General features: G+C 44.7%; 1 protein-coding gene across 6 annotated transcripts in view; it reads right to left on the bottom strand.

The window, feature by feature from the left end:
- INVS (inversin) overlaps positions 1-20,510 on the bottom strand; it is a 112,038-nt gene that overhangs the window by 81,889 nt on the left and 9,639 nt on the right. For 5 of the 6 annotated variants that reach the window (XR_015740223.1, XM_087916999.1, XM_026702345.2 and 2 more), the window contains exon 3: positions 1,913-2,079. Coding sequence is in view for 3 of the 6 variants with exons in the window: in XM_087916999.1 (XP_087773125.1) it covers positions 1,913-2,079 (167 nt within the window). In the remaining 3 variants the exon portion in view is untranslated. Of the gene's footprint in view, positions 1-1,912; positions 2,080-20,510 lie in introns of those variants that run through there. The other variant, XM_087917003.1, reaches the window with a different exon arrangement.

The raw sequence follows: 20,510 nt of genomic DNA on the forward strand, positions 1-20,510 counted from the left end.
CACAATATTCTAATTTACTGAGATTGTGGATTTGAGGTTTTCATGAGCTGTAAGCCATCATCATCACAATTATGACAAATCACAGCTTGAACTATCTTGCTTTGCATATAATGAGTCTATCTCATATATTAGCACTTAGAAGATATTATGAAAACTCTTTAATTTCACAACATATGGGCAAATTTAACTGGAAAACTGTGACCATATCCTAGACCAAGCCAAATTCAAAAATACTAGAGAATTTCTGGAAGCCTGCTACTCTGACAAATTGGCCATCCATCAATAGACACATAGACATAAACAACATTGACATGCTGGGCAAAAGTTCATCAACAACACCTAGATGAACATAAACACCAAAATTAACATCTGACTAACAACCAAGATGTAAACAATACCAAAACAAGGAACTGCCAAGCGGACCAGTAGTAGATTTAGGTTTTTGAAAGCTGCATGCTAGTGTATTATGCCAAAATGTACTTGCTTCTAGTGCTGAAATATACTTACTCTTTATTTATGGGGATAAATAGAAATACTACTTTGCTTGCTTTGTTAAAACTCTTAAGCAAGAGCACACCGACACACATACAGAGGATATTCAGAGAAAAACCAAAAACAATTCAAAGTCACTGTCATGGCTGGATTTGCAAACCCAGTTTACAGCTTGACAAGAAGGGAGGGGAGGAAATTGGTTGGAATTCAAGGGAGGGGGTAATGGAATGCAAGAGCACAGATTCTGCAGAGACATATACTAGCATTCCAAGGTCACTGGCTGGGAAAATTCATCAGAATCTGTTCCCCAAACAAACTAATAATTGATTGGATGGAGTAAAGTGACAATGATAGAGCCAAGGAAAAAAAGGGAATGTGTAACTATGCTGTTTGCATGTGAAACATTAGAATTGGCTTTACTACTTCCGTATCCATATCTACTCAGTAAATTATACTCTTGGAAACAAAAAAATGGCCCACGAGTCTTTATTTGCCTCATGCACCAAGTGGGATAGTTGACAGTCACTTTCATTGGAACCGATTCATTACTCACCTTAATTCAATATATCACACTTTTTTTCCTGCTTTTTTCAACCTGACCTTTTTAGCTAGATATTGTCTGTCAACTCAGTTGCATGCAAGGCAGTGACAAGCAAGATTAGATGTCAGATATAAAAGATATCAGCAGAGAATACTAGTTAGCTAAAAGAGATTTCAATTAAACATAAAGAACTGTTTTTAAAATTCAAATATGATAATACTATATTCAGGATATGCAAGCATTTTCAAAAAGTTTTACATTTTTAGAATCTTTTAAAATTTTAGAATGGTTGCTTGAGTATTGATAATTATCCTTTAAAATTAATGACTCATTTATAGTTTATGAAAGTCAATTCTGAATGCTAAAAAACCTCTTTTAAAAAGCATACAAGTAGAAAAAAAATCCACTGCGCTATTCAGCTTCCCCATTTTTTCCATCTAATTCTTAATAATTCTTTCCTCCAGCAAATGTGTGTACGTGTAAAGTACAGTAGTTTCTTTCAGTAATTTGGACTTTATGGTCCTATTAATGTATCCTGAGAAAGATTAGCATTTTTAGCAGCTGCATCACATATTGGCTCAGATTCTACCCACAACCCCATTCCAGTCACTTATATTACTTGTAGCAAGGTGGCTTTCATCTGTAATCCCCCCAAATTAATTTGTTCTGAATCAAAGAACTGGTGAATTTTTATATTAATTTTGAACAACTCCTTGCTAAAGCCTTCTATTTTTAAGCATTCCTTTTAGTACCAAGAATGGCTTGCCTTAAGGCAACAAAGGATAACTTTCATCTGAGAAATTCAGATAAGATTGTCTTAGGTACATAAAACTTCCGATTCCAGTGTGCGCATCCAAGTTTTTAATATTATTTAGTTACCTTTTGTGCAGCAAGATGGAGAGCTGTCCTCTGACTATGGTCCGCTTTATCAACATCTGTTCCTGTCTTCAATAAAACCTCAGCACAGTCCAGTCTATCAGCCAAGATGCAATACATGAGAGGAGTTCTTCCAAACTGGTCCTCTTTGTCTTTCAAATCAGGATTGCCTAAGAATGAAAGCAGTATCATTAGGTTTTATATAACTTGCATAAACAGTATGCACATACCTTATGAAAAAAATATATGAATGACACATTTAAAAAGGAAATGCTATCCTAGTAACTCACCATCAGTAGACATGGATATTAGTAAGATATTAGGGATGGTTCCATTAAGAAGATATTTTACAAATATAAAGCTAGATTTCCTGGCAATGATTTACTTAATGTTATTTAAGGAAGTGAAGGAGCGTTGGTAGACTTACCTGTGAACGCGCCTTCTCAGATGGTGGGGACAGAATCCATGCATGGGATGTATTCAGCTCTGTTTGGCTATAGACTGAATAGAAAAACTGAAGAACCCCCACCCCCCACTCCCCGGGCCAGTCTCCAGTTCTGCATGAAGTCGAGGCTGTCCCATATACTCTGCAAGAGTCCAATCTTTGTATAACATTCATGATTAGCAACAACTTAAAATTTAGTCTAATACACAACATGATTGCCAGATTCTAATAAATGGGTGGGTCTGGATCCTGTCTTCACCATCTGAGAAGGCACGTTCACAGGTAAGTCTACCAACGCTCCTTCTCCAGAATGGTTTCAACAGGATCCAGGCATGGGACATACAAAAGCAATGTCCGTTGGGAGGGATTCTAACCGTGATGAAACTGATCTTCTGGCAAAATCTTTTGGAGCACTCTCCTTCCAAACGCCACTTCCGTGGAAGCAAAAGAGTCCAGTTTATAATGTCTAACAAATGGTGAGGGAGTAGACCAAGTCACCTCCTTGCATATTTCTTCCACCGAAGCCTGAGTACCCCAAGCTGCTGTAGTGGCTGCACTACGTGTTGAGTGAGCCCTGATGTGATCCCTGTGCTTTGTAAATGTTAGCGATGGTTGCTGTAATCCATCTGCCTATGGAAGAAGACAACACTCTTTGTCCCAAGTATTTCTGATAATAAGAAATAAACATTGCTTCGGTCTTTCTAAAGGAAGCTGTCCTTTTCATGTAGATATGGAGAGCTCTCCTTACATGTAAGGTATCCCGAAGTTTTTCTTTAGGGTGAGATGGATTAGGACAAAAATTTGGAAGAACAATTTCTTGCGCCCTATGGAAATGATAATTGACTTTTGGTATAAAGGTAGGGTCCAATCTTAAAACAACTCGATTGGTGTGAAAAATACAGAGATCAGGTCTTATTGACAGAGCTGCAAGCTCAGATATCTGTCTGGCAGACGTAATTGCCATAAGAAAAATTACTTTATATGATAAGTGTTGTAGACTGACAGTTCTCAAAGGCTCAAAAAGTGAAAGAGTAAGGGCTTGCAGTACCCTGAAAAGGTCCCATGATGGAAATCTATGAATGACTCCTGGTCTTAAATTTGTTGCCCCTTTAAGGAAACGCCGAATTAAAGGATCTTGTGACAATAAATCTGAACTGGTACATGAAATTACCAATGAAAGCGCTGCAACCTGTCTACGAAGAGTTGCTGGGGCAAGACCCCTGTCCAATCCTTGTAAAAATTCCAAAACCTGCGAGATGGAAGCCTCTCCAGGATCTGAGCCCTTATCCTTGAACCAATTACAAAAAACTCTCCAGGTAGCCTCATAAATTCTAATGGTGGATTGTCTTCTGCCTGTCTGTATAGTATTCCACCTGTGTGGAAAGATCCACCTTTTCTAACAGTCTCCTTTCAAGTGCCAGATGGCCAATTGAAGCCATTGAGACTCTGGGTGTAGAATTGGCCCCTGGCTGAGAGACACCCATTCGGGAGGAATCCTCCACGGACATGACACTGACAAACTGACCAAGTCTGCAAACTATGGCCTCCTGGGCCAATACAGTGCTACAAGGAGAATGTCCACTTTCTGCTGTAAGATCTTCCTGATAACTGCTGAGACGAGAGGTAATGGAGGGAAGGTATAAAGGAGTCCTTTTGGCCACTGGCAACAAAGGGCATTGACTCCCTCTGCTCCCCAGGATGGAAAGCTGGAGAAGAAACAAGGCAGTTGATGATTCGGCTCAGATGCAAACATATTCAATAGTGGGTGACCAAATCTGCTGGAAATGTCTTGAAAAAGAAGACGATGCAACCTCCACTCTCCCTGATCTACTTAGCCAATCTGCCCTGATATTATGGTCCCTGAAATGTGTTCAGCTTTGATTGAAATCAATTTTTTTTCTGCCCTTGTACAGAGACAAAAAGCTTCTTTTTCTAATGACTTTGACTGTGTTCCTCCCTGACGATTAATGTGTGCCTTAGTGGCCACATTGTCTGTTAGGATTAACGTGTCTTGTCCTCTGACTCTGGCCTCAAATTCCTTGAGAGCTAGATGGACTGCTCTTAATTCTAACCAAGTGATATTATGCTTAAGGTCCTGAGTAGTCCAAATGCCCTGTGCTACCAGTTCTTGACAATGGGCCCCCCATCCTGAGAGACTAGCATTGGTATTGTTGTAAATTCCCTGTCTTTAAAGCAGCATCCTTTATCTAATGCTGAAGAGGTCCACCAAAGTAAGGATATTGAAACCTTGGTTAGCAATCTCACTTGGATGGGAGAGGTACCTTTCATGGATCTCTGAAAGGGTAATAAGAACCACTGCAATTCCCGAGAATGTAGTCGTGCCCATGGCACTATATCAATGCACGATATCATTTTGCCTAACATTTTTGACATTTAGGCTGGGGGTGCTCTTTTTATGAAATAAAAATGGGCTGCTAGTTTTTTAATGTCCTCTCTTTTTTGCTGAGAGAGAAAAACTAATTTTCATTCGGTATCGATTATTGCCCCTAAATGTAGGACTCTGGTAGACGGTTCCAAATGACTCTTTTCTTGATTAACCAAAAAACCATGAGATTGTAATGTTTGTAAGGTGATGGCTAAGTCTCTAATAGCTAACTTGTGGGAGACTGATTGTATTAAAATATTGTCCAAGTAAGCCAGAATCCTAATCGGAACAGTTCGAAGATGGCTATTAAAGCTGCTAGGATTTTAGTAAATGCTCTGGGTGCCGATGCCAACCCAAAGGGGAGTGCTCTACACTGAAAATGTTGACCTGCGTAACAAAATCTTAAATACTTGCTGTGGTCAGGTGAAATTGGGATATGCAAATACGCTTCGGTAAGATCAAGTGAAACTAAATAGTCCCCATGTCTCACACCCTTCAAGATAGATTGAAGCATGTGCATCTTGAACCTACGATAAATAACAAAAGATAAATAACAAAAGAGTTTAGTCTTTTTAGATTTAAAATAGGCCTCTATCCCCCTGATGATTTTGGAACAAGAAATAACATGGAATAGAAGCCTTGGCCCTGTTGTTGATCTGGGACTGCTTCAATAGCTTGTATTGTCAGTAGGTGCTGAATTGACTCCTCCATTTGTCTCCTTTTGTGTATGTCTGCAGATACTGGACACCTAAAAAAATCTTAGGGGCTTGGCTCAAAATTCAAGTGCCAGACCTTCCCTTGTCTGCCTAACCCAAAGATCCTAGGTCATTTCCTCCCATTGGTCTGCAAAACTTTGCAATTTACCACTGACAGGAATACCCAAGTGACTATTTGAATTTTCTAAATGGTTTGTTTGATGAGCCACAGAATGGTTGTTTCGACTGTTGTTGAGATCTTGCCTTGTAGTTGCTGCTTGTGGCCTGCTGAAAAGGTTCTGGCCAAAATTTGCTTGACTTCTTTGACTGAGAGACCTGTAGAAGGGTACATGAAAAGAGCGTCTGTAATAGGGAGAGAATTTGTTGTCTGCCTTTTTTAAGACTGATGGCAATATCTTACGTTTGTCCCAAGATTCGATGAGAACAGGATCGAACGATGCCCCAAATAGCTTTCCCCCTTTTTATGGTGCGGATGCCAGCTTCCATTTCTTATTGGTATTGGCCTGCCAGTACCTGAGCCAGAGTAATCTGCGTGCAGCCACCACTGAAGACATGATTCGAGATGTGAATTTGACAGAATTCAAAGTTGCATCAGCTATATATTCCGATGCATCTATAACTTTGTTAAAGTCTAAGTGGGCTTTTATATTGTCTGTTGGTATCTGCTGCTGCATTTGTCTTTAGCCATATCACAACGGCCCTGGTAAAAAAGGATGCCGCTGTGGCAGTTTTGACTGCCCATGCGGCTGCCAGGTGTGTCTTACGCCACATTGAATCAGCCCTTTTGTCTTCTCCTTTAAGACATCAAGTTTGTCATTGAGAGTAGTTGAAGAAGATGCTAAAGCTAAAACTGGGTCATCAACTTTGGGTAGCTGTAAAGTTGCTGCTAACGGTGTGCCAACATTGTAAAATTTTTTGTCAAAGGCCGTAATTCCAGGCCCTGAACTGGGCACCTCAAGCTGTCTCTGCACCATATTAAAGAAAATTTCATAGGAAAGGATGACATCCACTTCCACTTTGGGGTCCATGAAAAGCGCTTTGTGAGAAGCACAAGGCGTCTCTTTGTTCAATTCTAGGCCGGTTGCACTCTTGGCCTCAGCTAATAATGCTTTAAATAAATGTGGTTTAAACAGGCCTTTAGTATCAGATACCTCTAACTCTGTTTCCTCCTCTGAGAGGGAATCTATTTCCCCTTCCTCTACTAAACGATAGGAGTATTCATCCTCTGATGTGGCAGGAGAACATGTTCTGGTTCTAAAAGTCAGTCCAGGAAGATGGGAATGTTTTCTACGATGTAGGGAATCTACTCTCGAATCTGCCTGCAATGGATTGGTCATCTGAAATCCTCCCGTCATTCCTTGCCCAATAAGTTGTATGAACCATTGCTGGACCACCAGAGGCATCAATTGACCTTCTGTTTTAGTGTGTTGAGTTTGTACAGGTCCAGGTACTGAATGAGCCATTGGTACATGATTACTCCAGTAAGAACACCCTGGCATCTCAGAATCCTGTATGTTAGTAGCTACTTGGTCCAAATTATCCATGTCAGATTCCACTTGAGAAAAAGGTAACTGACTTGCACGATCCTCTTTGGGAGGGCTTAATTGCAATGAATTCACTTGATCTTTTGAAGTCTTTTCTATTTGCTTTGCCAATGTACTATGTAGTCTGTGCTCAGCCTGACCATCAGCCCTGGTCTTTCTGTTGGCTCTGGCCCTGGCTCTGATCTTGTCAGCTGCCTCCTTTGGTCTTACAGGATATTTCACCCCCTACCTTTCAGCTGAGTGGAAGCGATTGCTGTGGAGACAGCACTTTGGCAGACTCCTCCATAATATCTGAGAGAGATCGAAGTAGCACTCTGACTATAAGAAATAAAATTAGAAATAACAAATAATTCGTGTGTCTTTATATTATGAGAAAAATATCCAATAACAGCATTAGTCTATTTCAGAAACTTTGTCCCTGAAAACAGAATTCCGCCAATAATCAGGATAATTAGTTAGCTTAATGTTCAAAATCTCTCCAGGATAATTCTCTCTGAGCAGCCATTTTTGGTCATGAGGCACAGTGGAAGCTACTAGAAAATGGCCGCCTCTACAAAATGGCGCTACCGCCAATTTTAACTGTTACGGAGACCTCCTTGCAAGAGGCACTACAGCTTTGCTAAGGCTAGAAGCTGGTCACCTTTACAAAATAGTGCTCCCGCCAATTCTGACCGTTGCCGCATTAATTTTTATCATTGCAGAACCACGTCGCGGCAGTTCCAACAGCTCTGCTTAGACAGCTCTTCCTTACTGGACAGGCTGTCTGACAGGCTTTTTGCTACGTAATCTTTCCGATCTCGGTCTGAACAATCTCACCCTTCAGCTGTTCATCATGAGGAAGCCGCTCAGCATTAGGCAACAAAGCGAAACAAATCATCTTTTGTGCACGAACTACTGAGCTCTCCCTTACATGGGCAGGCTACTGAGTTGGCACCAGGTATTGCTTCAACGCCCCCAAAACCCTATTCCAGGTTTTTGGGGATGATCCTGTAAGCTCTGAGCTGAAGAAGCCTTGGTAAGTACAGAAGCTGTGAAATGAAGGCTTGTGATACCAAAAGTACCGAGGCTTCGAAAAGCCTATTGCACTGGTAGTCCCGTGAGGACTGTTGTATGGATAGTCCAAAATAACAAATATTAACAAAAAAGGGTATTACAAACACTCCTCTATGTGAAAGTATAGAGGAGCAAAAAATTAAGCGTCTATTCTGCCGAGTCTGAATAGAAGAACTGGAGACGGTGGCCTGGAGGGGGGGTGTCTTCAGTTTTTCTATTTAGTCTATAGCCTAACAGAGCTGAATACATCCCATGCATGGATCCTGTAGAAACCATTCTGGAGAACAAAGGCAACTCTTTCAATTCCATAGGCACATATATATCAATCAAATATGATAAAATCAGTGGTGGGATTCACATTTTTTTTACTCTTGGTTCTGTGGGCGTGGATTGATGGGTATGGCGGGGGACGGATACTGTCTAGTCAGAGGTGGTATTTGCCAGTTCTCCAAACTACTCAAAATTTCCACTACTGATTCTCCAGAACTGGTCAGAACCTGCTGAATACCACCTCTGGATAAAATTCATATTCTGAAATGGTTCTTGTGAAATAGCTGCCCAGGAAAGGAAGAAGAGCTAAGAAGAAGTTAATATAAATGGTTATGAGGCCTACTCTATGCATACTGACTCAGCTAGCAATAAAGACTGGCCTTAGGCAGAACATGAATATAGGAACAATTACTGTATGTTATGTGATTTGCTCCCTTGTGCCTCTTTGAACAGAACTGGAAAATAGAGTTTACTTATTTGCTAGCAATAATTATCTTTCAATTGGACATTATGCTCTACTTGGGAACAACAAGACTTGTACAAACTGACACAAACTGTTAATAATTAACATTTTGATATTCTATAGAGTTATTTTGATAGTGAAATTGTGGCATAAAATTTTAATTAATAAATAATTACCATGACATACTTTTCCAGGTTTCTATCAATTCGTTTTGTGATTTGAAGTCAAGAGCAGGTCTGATTATTTAACTTCGGTAGCATCCAGCGATGGAATGGATATACTGTTTGTTCCTCTGCTTCATTCAAAGGGTTCTAGTATGCATCAATTAGGAGCATACCTCTAACATATAGTTGGCATGCTTGGCCTTAGAAACTGTAGGGTGATTTACCCTTGGGAATTTCTAAAGGATATAGCTATGCACCAACAGCAGGTGACATAGCATGGTTGAAGGTAGGCTATTGAAATAGGCCTTGCTAAAAGAAATTCTAAACTTCTATGTGAAGATAATTTGCTCATTTGTTGTGCAAAAGAAACATATTCAAACTGAAATGAGAATAGATCCCCTGAGCCCAAGATAGCAGATTTTGGTGCTCAATATCATAAAATAAGGGGAAAGGGCTTATTTTGTTCTTTCCCTTTTAGACTGAGAAATTCAGGTGGTGAGAGCCAAATATCTATAACTATATTATTTGCAATTGATAGCCATGAATTATTGAAAGAATGTTGCAGTGACAGAGAGGTAAGAGGATTCCTATCTGTAGCCCAATTTAGCCTATTTACAAAAATGAATATTACACTATTACCATTAGAAATGAGCCAATTTCTAAACATGCTTGTCTATATAAAGTCTTCTCTATAGGTAATGCCCTTGTAAACAGTTAAGTGTATCCATTGAATAAGTAGAATTCAATCCATTGAATAAGTAGAATGGGCGTTGGTCTTACCTGACACGCCATTTTTCTTCGAGCTGCGAGGATCATCCTGAGAGTGGGAGGTGCTCCAGTCTGCGTCTGTGTAGGCTGAGCTTAATTACTGAGGGACGCTCCGCCCTCTATCACGTGGTCCCTTGCAGCGTTCCCCAGTTTATGCGAAGTCGAGAGAGGAGGAAAGGTCGTACTCTCATCTAACTAGACTTAAGGGATCATTGGCCGAAACAAGACTCCCCCAGACGGAGAAAGGAAAAAAGGGTGGGGCTGGATGATCCGCGCAGCTCGAAGAGAAATGGCGTGTCAGGTAAGACCAATGCCCATTCTCCTTTGAGCTGCTCGGATCATCCAGAGAGTGGGACATACCAAAGCTTGGCTGTCCTATGGGAGGGAGTCTGTCTGGGGTGGAAGCTCCCCCAGGTCCTCGATGACCCGCTGAAGGACTCGTCTGCCAAACGAGGCCTCTGCTGAGGCAAAAATGTCAATCTTATAATGCCTAATGAAAGGGGAGGGGGAAGCCCAGGTGGCGGCCCGACAAATGTCCGAAATTGGAGCCTGGGTAGCCCAGGCTGCCGAGGTGGCCGCACTTCTGGTGGAATGTGCGGTGACCCCACTGGGAACTGGTAAGGCCTGAGACAAATAAGCCTTGGCAATGGTGGCTCTGATCCATCGGCCAATGGTAGAAGGTGACACCTTGTGGCCTAACGACTTGGGTTGGAAGGAAAGGAATAAGGACTCGGACCTTCTAAAGGGTTGTGTGCGCTTAATGTAAATGCAGAGAACCTGCCTCACATCCAGGGTGTGCCACCGCTTCTCCCTCTCCCGCGAGGGATTGGGGCAGAAATTGGGGAGAGTGAGCTCCTGTGCCCTGTGAAAGGCTGAACTGACCTTGGGTAAGAAGGTCGGGTCGGGTCGTAGGACTACCCGATCAGAGTGGAAGATGCACAGGTCTTTTCTCACCGACAGGGCCACTATCTCCGATATTCAGCGAGCTGAGGTAATCGCCACCAGGAACACAACTTTGAAGGTTAAGAATTGGAGGGTGGACTCTCTGATAGGCTCGAAGGGAGTCTTAGTTAGGGCCACAAGGACCTTGTTAAGATCCCAAGTGGGGTATCGATGCACGACAGGGGGACAGAGGTTAGTGGCTCCCCTGAGGAAGGCCCTGATACGGGGATGGTGAGAAAGGGGCCCCAGATTGTTGCTGGAGACGACGGTCGAGAGGGCCGCTACCTGGTGCCTCAGAGTGTTAGGAGAAAGTCCTTTCTTCAGCCCGTCTTGGAGGAAATTCAAAACTTGGGCAACCGAGGGCGAGAGCGGGTTGACCTGGGAAGCATGGCACCACCTGCAGAAGCTGACCCAAGTAGCGTTATATATTCGGTTGGTTGAGGGCCGTCTGGCGGCCAAGATGGTATCAATAACCTGGTCAGATAGGTTCTACTTTCTTAACCTTTCCCGCTCAACCTCCAAACGGCTAATTGGAGCCATTGGGGTTCTGGATGTTGAATGGGCCCCTGGGAGGGGGAGATCCTGTCTGGGGGAATTCTCCAGGGAGGAGACACCGATAGGTTGCGGAGGTCTGCAAACCATGGCCGTCTGGGCCAGTAGGGGGCCACTAGTATTAGTTCTGCCTCTTCCTGAATCAGTTTCTGAATGACTCTGGGGAGCAGAGCTAACGGGGGAAAGGCGTACAGGAGTCCCGGGGGCCATGGGCAATGGAGGGCGTTGTGGTTCTCAGCCCCGGGGGAAGGGAATCTGGAGAAGAACCGTGGAAGTTGGGTGTTGAGGGGGGATGCAAAGAGGTCCACTGATGGGAGACCGAAGATCATGGTCGCCTCCCTGAACAGGGACGGGTGGATGCGCCACTCGGACTGGTCCACCGTGGCCCTGCTCAGCCAGTCTGCTCAGGTGTTTGAGGCCCCTGAGATGTGCTCTGCTTTGATCGAGAGGAGGTAATGCTCTGCCCAACGACAGAGTGGTTCGGCCTCCCTCATCAACCAGATGGACTGAGTGCCCCCTTGCCTGTTGACGTGGGCTTTGGCGGTGACGTTGTCCGTGAGTATAAGGACATGCCACCCTCGTACCTGAGGAAGGAAGTGGCGCAGGGCCAGGTGGATGGCGTGGAGCTCCAGCCAGTTTATACTGCATGCCCGCTCTGCATGGGACCATTTGCCCTGCGTTGTAAGGGATTGGATGTGAGCGCCGCAGCCGTTCAGGCTGGCGTCTGTGGTGATGGTGAGACGATGAGGTTCTTTGAAGTAATGACCCTTGTTGATGGCCGGGTTGGTCCACCAGAGAAGAGATGTGAAGACCTTTGGAGGCACCTTGATAGTGGATTTTGAGTTGCTTCTGCCGGACCTTTGAAATGGGACCTGGCGTGTAAACGGGCCCAAGGAATAATAGAAATGCATGAAACCATTTTTCCCAGTAATTTAGACAATTCTAATAGAGAAGCCCTCTTTGATCGCCGAATAACTTGAACAGAGTTTTGGATACTAAGGTACCTTTCCGAAGAGAGGAAAATCTTCCCCTGAACCGTATCAATAACAGCCCCCAAGTGACCAATTCGGGTAGAAGGAACCAGTTGGCTCTTTTTCCAATTTACTAGAAATCCATGGGCCTGGAGTGCAGAGAGGGTGACCTTGGTATCCTTCTCTGCCTGGGACTTGGAATGGGACAGGATGAGGATGTCATCCAGGTAACAATGGAGCTGGACCGGGCGGTCCCCTAAGTGGGCCGCCAGGACCGCGAGGATCTTAGTAAAAACTCTAGGGGCGGAAGCTAACCCAAAGGGGAGGGCCACATGATTGTAACAGAACCTGAGGAATTTGGAGTGGGAGGGCCGGATTGGGATGTGGAGGTATGCCTCAGAGAGGTCTATAGAAGAGAGCCAATCCCCCTGTCTGGTACCCAGTAAAATGGATTGAAGGGTGTGCATTTTGAATTTGCGGTGGGTTAGGTAACGATTAAGCCGTTTGAGATCCAGGATTGCTCTCCACCCCCCTGAAGATTTGGGAACCACAAAGAGATGGGAGTAGAAACCCTGTCCTCGTTGAGAGGGAGGGACTGGTTGGATGGCCTGGATGGCGAGTAGATGATGGATAGCAGACTCCATTAAACTACGTTTGGAGGGGTCCCTAGAGGGAGGAGATGTCATGAAAAACTTGGGGGGCTGAGTACTGAATTCCAGAGAGAGCCCAAATCTAATAGAGTCCCGGACCCAGTTATCGGAAGTAGTGGAATCCCATTGGTCAGCGAAATGTCTAAGCTGACCGCCAATGGGAAGGGAAAGGCAAGAGTTATTTGGGGCGCCGAAAAGGTCTCCCCCCAGAGCCTCTGAAGGGGCGTTTGAAACTTCCACCCCTCCTATTTCGATCGCCCGGATCGGAGCGATCCTGGGGATAGGATGGTCTATAAGAGGGAGGCCTCGGGTATCTGGGAGGGAAGGGAGACTGGTAGAAGGATCGGAAGGACCCTCTTCAAAAGGGCTGAGGGGTTCTCGAGTCTGGCCTCCAAAAAAGGGAGGGAAGGAACTTTTTCTTGCTCCTGGTTTCAGCTAACAGAGGGTCCAGGGCCGAACCAAAGAGCTTCTCCCCCTTAATGGGAGCGGTAGCCAGCTTGACTTTATTTTTAACGTCTGCCTGCCATGGTTTGAGCCAGAGCAGACGGCGAGCTGTGACCTGAGAAGCTAGTGCCCGAGAGGAGAATTTGACCGTGTGGTACGTGGCGTTGGCCGAAAATTCTGCCGCTGCCGTGATCTTCGCAATGTCCTGATGCGCCCTTGTATTTGAGGGAGGAACATGCGATTTTAGTTGGCGGAGCCACCGGATAGAGGACCTGGTGAAGAAGGAGGCAGCCGTGGCCGATCTAATGGCCCAGGCGTCGGCTAGATGAGCCCGACGCAAGGCTAACTCGGACCTCCTGTCCTCGGGCTTGAGGGCCTCCAGAGGGTCGCTGGGGGAGGAGGAGGAAGCGAGACCAACGATGGGCTCATCCACCTCCGGGGTGTTGAGGAGGGTGCAAAAACTTGGCTTGAGGTTAAAGAACCTCTTGTCCTGTGTGGATGGAGCAGGGGGTCCCCCATAAAACCCAGCTGGTTAGAAACCAGGTCATGGAAAATAGGTGGGGCTGGGACAACATCCTCAGCTACCACGGGCTGCCTAAACATGGCATCCTCTGGATCTTCAGCAGAGGAGGGGGGGGCAGAGGGGAGTTGAGCGGCTAGGCCAGAGGTGTTCTTGGCCTTGAAGAGGATAGATTTGAACATGTGGGGTTTGAACAGTCCCACAAAGCAAGGTTGGTCGGGGGTGAGACCTTCGTCCTCCGACAGTTCTGCCTCCATTGGGTCTAACTCCGAAAATGGTTCCCCATGGAAAGTGGATCCCCATTCAAAGTCCTCCTCCTCCCTGTATTGGTCCAGAACCTCCATGTCCTCCTCCAGTTCCCCTTCTGGAAGAGGGCTGGCCCCCTGTGAGGGTACCTGACCGTGAGTAGGGTCCGGAGTGGGCGTGGACCTGGCTGGTAAAGACTCTTGTGCAGGAGCCATCTGAGGAAGGCCTGGCCCGGCCATCTGCTGCAGGCCTTGAGCTATTCCTTGGCGGATTGCCTGCTCCAACCAAGCCCTCATGTAATCAGGCATCTCGATTGTGGGCGGGTCCTCCTGTCACAGACCAGCGGCCGTGGGGGTGAATGTGGCTTCAGGCATCCGCCTGGTCGATGGTCCAGGGGTCTGAGACTCCTGGGGTGAGCTGTGCCTGGAGAGAGGGAACAAACTGGAGGGGGTGCCTAGAGGTAGAAGGAATGGCTGGGGGTGCTGGTTGAGACACCCTAGAATGCCTGTCGAACTCTTTCTCTAATGCCTTATGGCGCCTTAAGGCATCCCTTTGAGAGGCCTTGGATGACTCCTGGGAGGTTTCCTTAGCCTGTCTGCGCACATGGTGGGTCTTAGATTTTGCCTTCAAGGAAAGGCGGTTAGCGGAATTGTCGTCTGCCATTGTGAAACCAGATTAGGTGGAGCAATATATAGGCGGTTGGCACACCAAGGATACGACCTATGGAGAAAAGGCCGGGTATCTAGAAGCTGGCCCGCGCCCCCTTTTAGAATTTGTAAAGAATAATCTGAAAAATATAATCAATAATTATATTATTGCAATAGTTGTTGTTGTTGTTATTATTATTATTATTATTATTATTATTATTATTATTATGGAATATATACTGTCAGAATATGTATCTGGAAAAACTGCTTCAGCAGTAATGAGAAGATATATATTTCTAAGCAAATGTTGAGAGTGATTATTCACCAGTTAAATGGAATTGGATCACCAATGTACAAATATGAAGATATTCCTTATTAATCTGTAATATAGAGACAAACTAGCAGTGGTGGTAGATAAAGAAGGCCAATTAGTCAGATTAACGCCAGAATACAATGGCCTCAGGCAGCTTGCCCCCCCCCCCGGGAGGGAGTGGCTGCACTTGCTTCCTCGCCCTGAGCGCTGCTGCGGAAGCCAACACTTTAATCACCAACAATATTTGTTTAAATATTTACTCCGTTTGGAGAAAAGGCCCTAGTAGGCTTGGAGGCCTGAGGCAAGGGCTAAGAAATCCGTCGCAGCGATGTAGAGGCCTCAAAATGGCGCCCGAACACGAGGCGACACCCAAAATGGCGGCCGCCTGGGAGTACGTTGAAAAAACGGGCTGCTCAGGGTGGATTAAGTCCTACTAGCCACAAGGGCAAGGACGGCAGAAATCGCCTCTACCGGAGCGATCGGCGTTGGATGGGGGGAAAACCAGCTGCGCAATTAATCCAGGCCGCTGTGGGACGGCACGAGGGAAAGCAAGGCAGGAACGGAGGGAAACGAAAGGAAAAAAACGAATCGGGGGGGGGTTTAGCGCCAAAGCGCTGCTAAGCCGCCCGCTCAACCCCCTTGGGGGCGAAAATACGCGCACCCCTGGAACCCAAGGCACCCTCAAATGCGCAGAGGCCAAGGAAAGGCAAGAATTGGGAGTCAAACCTGAACTTTTTTTCCTGAGAGACTTGAATTGGCCAAAGAGAGAGAAGCACAAAAACACACAGCCTAACTCTGCGAAGGCTGAGCATAAACTGTGGAACGCTGCAAGGGACCACGTGATAGAGGGCGGAGCGTTCCTCAGTAATTAAGCTCAGCCTACACAGACGCAGACTGGAGCACCTCCCACTCTCTGGATGATCCGAGCAGCTCGAGGGAGAACAATACATTTATCTTTCCAATGCTACAACATGTGCTTTAAAGACACATTATCCTTATTACACCCCCAACAAAATGCTGTTTTTGACAGTCTTTTCCTATACAAATGTAACTGAGTTTAATAAATTTTAAATATTATTTTTGTCATGTCATAATTTGAGATCCACTGACACTACTGCTATAGAAATTATACACTCTCACATTGTCTAGACTCTAGACTCTAGACAAGAAAACTCTTATTCTTTATTCTGCTCATTTTTTAACATTTGCATATAGATTGGGAAGAAATAGCAGCAGGCCAGTTGAGCAGCAGATGAGTATGCAGTGGACTTGTGAACAAGCAGCAACAGCAGCAAATCCAGCTGAATGGTGGGCATGTCAGCAAGGGGCAAAAGCATGTGACCCAGAGATGAGGGACAGTGAGATTAGTGAATGGCTGACTGCTGTGTGGCAAGTCAGTCACCATTGAATGAACAAATGAGCAGCAACAGCTGAATGGCAAACAAAAGAGCCAGCTTGGTGCCGTCTGCCTTCCCCATCTATCTCCTCATCCAAAACATTGATAAAGATATTGAAGAGTCCTGGACCTAAAACAGAGCCTTGGGGTCCCCACTCCATGTAGATGCAGTTCCACTGAAGACTACACATTGAGTGCGGTTGGTCAGCCAGTTACAAATTCATCTAATGATGATGCTACCTAACTCACATTTTTCTATCTTATCAAGTAGTAGGTTATGTTCTACTTTATCAAATTACTGAAGTCCAAGTAAATTATATCCATAGCATTCCTCTGGTCCACGAATTTTGTCATTTTGTCAAATAATGCAAAGATTGGTCTGGCATGATCTGTTTTTGACAAACCCATGTTGATTTTTGGTTATTACTTTGTTCGCCTCTATATGTTTGCTGATTTGTTGCTTGATTATTTTTCCAGAATCTTCCCAAGTATTGAGGTCAGGCTGATAGGTTTGAAGTTTCTTGGATCTCTTTTTGCTTTTTTGAAGATGGGAACTACATCAGCAATTTTCTAATATTCTGGATGTTCCCCAGTGATCTTTGAAAGATATAGTTCAATGGTTCTGAGATCACATCTGCCAGTTCCTTCAAAACCTTGGGGTCTAATCCATCTGGTCCTGGTGATTTGAACTTGTCGAGGGTGGACAGATGTATACTTACCATTTTCTTCCCTATTTTAACTTGTGTTCCTAATTTGTTTATTACTGTGTTGCTTTTGATAGGTTTTTTTTAAGTTTTTTAACTTTGTGTAAAGACAGATGCAAAAAAAACAAGTTAAATAGTTCTGCTTTCTCCCTGTTGCTTGGCATCTTCTTGGCACTTTCTCCCACTAATGGATCAATTGTTTCCTTGATCTTTTTCTTGTTTTTAACATGTTGGAAGAAATGTTTTTTTTGCTATTTTTTACTTTTGCCAAAAGCCTTAGTTCATTTTGAGCCTTAGCTTTCCTCACTTCATCTTTTCCGCTCAGGCTATTTGCTGATATTATGCCTTAATTATGTGCCCATCTTTCCACTTTTATACTTGTCCTTTTTGTCTTTCAATGTATCAGAGAGTTCTTTATGCATAGTACTGGGTGGCACAGTATTATGCTGGTTTCTTTTGAGAGATGTTATTTTTCTTCTTCAGTGGTATTGTGCTAGACTGGGCTTTTGTAATCTCACTTTTCAAAATTAGAACTATCAACACCAATTGGGGCTGGCCCTGGAGGAAGGAGCCAAACCAGCATAGATAGTATTGTGCCATCCAGCCCCAGCTTCCAAAAGAATGCCATGGTGAATAGTATCAAATGCCATTGAGAGATCAAGGAGAGCAAGGATGGTTGCACTACCCCCATCTTGCTCTCGCCAGATATCATCGACAAACACGACCAACGCTATTTTCATCCAGCTTTATCAAGACCATGCAGCAACACCTCTATCATATTTTCATCCAATCTCCTTTTTAGCAAAGATAAAGATGGTCATGCTGTAGCTCTAGAGGATCCTGGATGACACCGATTATCTGGACCCCTTCCTGATCTTTTAGCAGACTTCAATGCTATCAACCATGTTATTTTGGGTTGGCTCCAGCAGCTGTGGGGTGATTGAACACTCTTGGGCTGGCTCATTCCCTTTCTCCAGGACTGGTCCCAATTGATAAGAGAACAAGTTCCAACCTTCTTTGTCAGGTGCCACAGAGCTCGGTGTTCTCTCCACTCCTTTTTAACATCTACATGAAATAGCTGGATGAGATCATCCATCACTACAGGATGATGTGTCATTAGTATGCAAATGATACCAAATGTATAAGTAAATGATGCTTTGGATATCCTTTCATGAGGATTGTATAGAGCCTCAGTGGTGCAGTGGGGCAAAGGTTAGAGTGTACTACTGCAAGCTACCATTTGCAGTAATGAACCATTTCCCTGTAATTTAAATCTCACCAGGCTCAAGATTGACTCAGCCATCCATCCTCCGAGGTAGGTAAAATGAGGACTCAAATTGTTGGGGGCAATATGTTGACTCTGTAAACCAGAGGTCGTCAACAGTGGTCCACGAGAAAATTTTGGTGGTCTGCAGCGCACCCATGTCTGCAACAGGGGTGATACCAGCGGCAGATGGACTGATGCACGTGGGGAGGGAGGGTAGCGCGCAGGAGATTGTGGCATCAAAGCCCTTTTCAGGTGTTCCCTGCCTGCGAGGGGAGAGCACAATCTCCTATGTTCCTCCCCTCAGGAGCTGCATAGTGCTCGCTGGCCCTCTGGCAGCCACCAAGCCTCCTCCTGCCATGCTTCTCTTGTCCCTCACCAGAAGCGCTCACACGCCCAGAGGGAAGGAGGAGGCTTGGCGTGTGCCAGAGATGCAGTGAGCACTTTGAGGGTCCTGAGGGGAGGGGTTGATGCTTGAGGGCATTGCTGGAAGCCACTTCCTGTGGCTCAGGAGGTCCACGCTCTTCCCACTGCTGCTCGGCCTCTTCGATGCTCAGAGGCAGGAGCCATGACATGGGTTTGCTAGGGAGACTACAGGATTGCCCCACCTCTCCACCAGGCATCTGGTCTTCAATATGTGGCTTGCCGGCCTCTGGACATCAGATTCCCACCACCAAACACCAGTTCAGAGGTTCCTTTCCCTCCACCCTCATCCCTGGGGAAAGAAAGAGGGGGGGGAGAGAGAGAGACAAGACGCACACACACACACAGAAAGAAGGAGAAAGAGAGGGAGGGACAGAAAGAGACAAGACACAGAGAGAACGAGGGAGAAAGGAAGAGGGGAAGAGAGATAGAGACAAGACACACAGAGAGGATGAGGGAGAAAGGAAGGGGGGAAGAGAGACTGAGCCAAGACACAGAGAGAGAAAGAGAAGGAGAAAGAGAGGGAAAGAGAGAGAGAGAGAAGAGAGAGAGAGAGAGAGAGAGAGGAGAGATCCCGGTGTTTTGTTTTCTGTGGGAAACTGGTCCAAATGACTCTTTGAGTACCTAAGGTTGCAGAAACAGACAGCCAAGCTCAGTGCCCGAAGGACCCCATGCTGTTAGTAGGAGTCCAGGTGCTTCAGTGAGCAGCATGCTGGATTCATATTAGTGGTCCGCGGGATTTAAAATTATGAATTTGGTGGTCCCTGAGGTCCAAAAGATTGGAGATCCCTGCTATAAACCACTTAGATGTAAAGCACTAAAAAGCAGTATATAAGTCTAAGTGCTATTGTTATAGCTATTGTGGGGGTCTGGATGGGGGACAACAAGCTTCAATTGAACCTTAAGAGTAGTTACGGAGCTCCTCTATATATGAAGTTTTATAATTTTTACCAGATGGAAAGGGTGCAAAACCTGAGGTTCCTTCTGGACTCATGACTCCTACTCTAGTAGCAGTAGAGATCATGGCTAGAAGGGCCTTTGCTCTCCAAGTTGTTAAATCCTTATTTAACAATCCTACCAACCATTTTCTAAGCAATATTTCTCACAGAGCTAAAATTTTTGTTGATCGGGTATATAAGCCACGTAGCAAACATATTTTTTCAGTAGTCAAGTATAGCTGATCATTACAATAAGCCTATTATAGTGGTATGATAGTATATAGATATGAAATTGGATCTTGATCACACTATTTAGGTAACCAGTTGCTCACTTTTATATAAAAGTATATGATGTTCAAAAGAAAAAAAAGTGATGGAAAACTGCTTGTGATAATTTCTTTCACTTTAAAGTTTCAAACTCTTTGGAAACTTATTCAACATTTCTTCTGATTCTAATATATATTCCCACCTAGATCAACAGAAAAGAATAGTTATTGATAGATGTTCCATGATAATCTCTCTCTCCTCCAGTGCGAAGATCCTGCAGGTCCCCATCATTCTACCCTTCTGGAAGATCTTAAAAGGCTGGTTCTTCTTCAAGCATTGGATTGGGTAAAGCTGGAACCCAGTGATTATTATTATTATCTGAGAGGGTTGCCTGAGGTTGCTGAACACCATTTTATATCCTCTAAACATTGCTGAAGATGTTATCCAGCTTGGTAATGAAATGTTCAGAAACCAACCCACAAGCTCAGAGAATAAACTTTCACCCTCGTACTATT

Source organism: Pseudonaja textilis, chromosome Z, assembly GCF_049901715.1.
Source record: "Pseudonaja textilis isolate UNSWEBS1 chromosome Z, rPseTex1.2, whole genome shotgun sequence".
Lineage (NCBI taxonomy): Eukaryota > Metazoa > Chordata > Lepidosauria > Squamata > Elapidae > Pseudonaja > Pseudonaja textilis.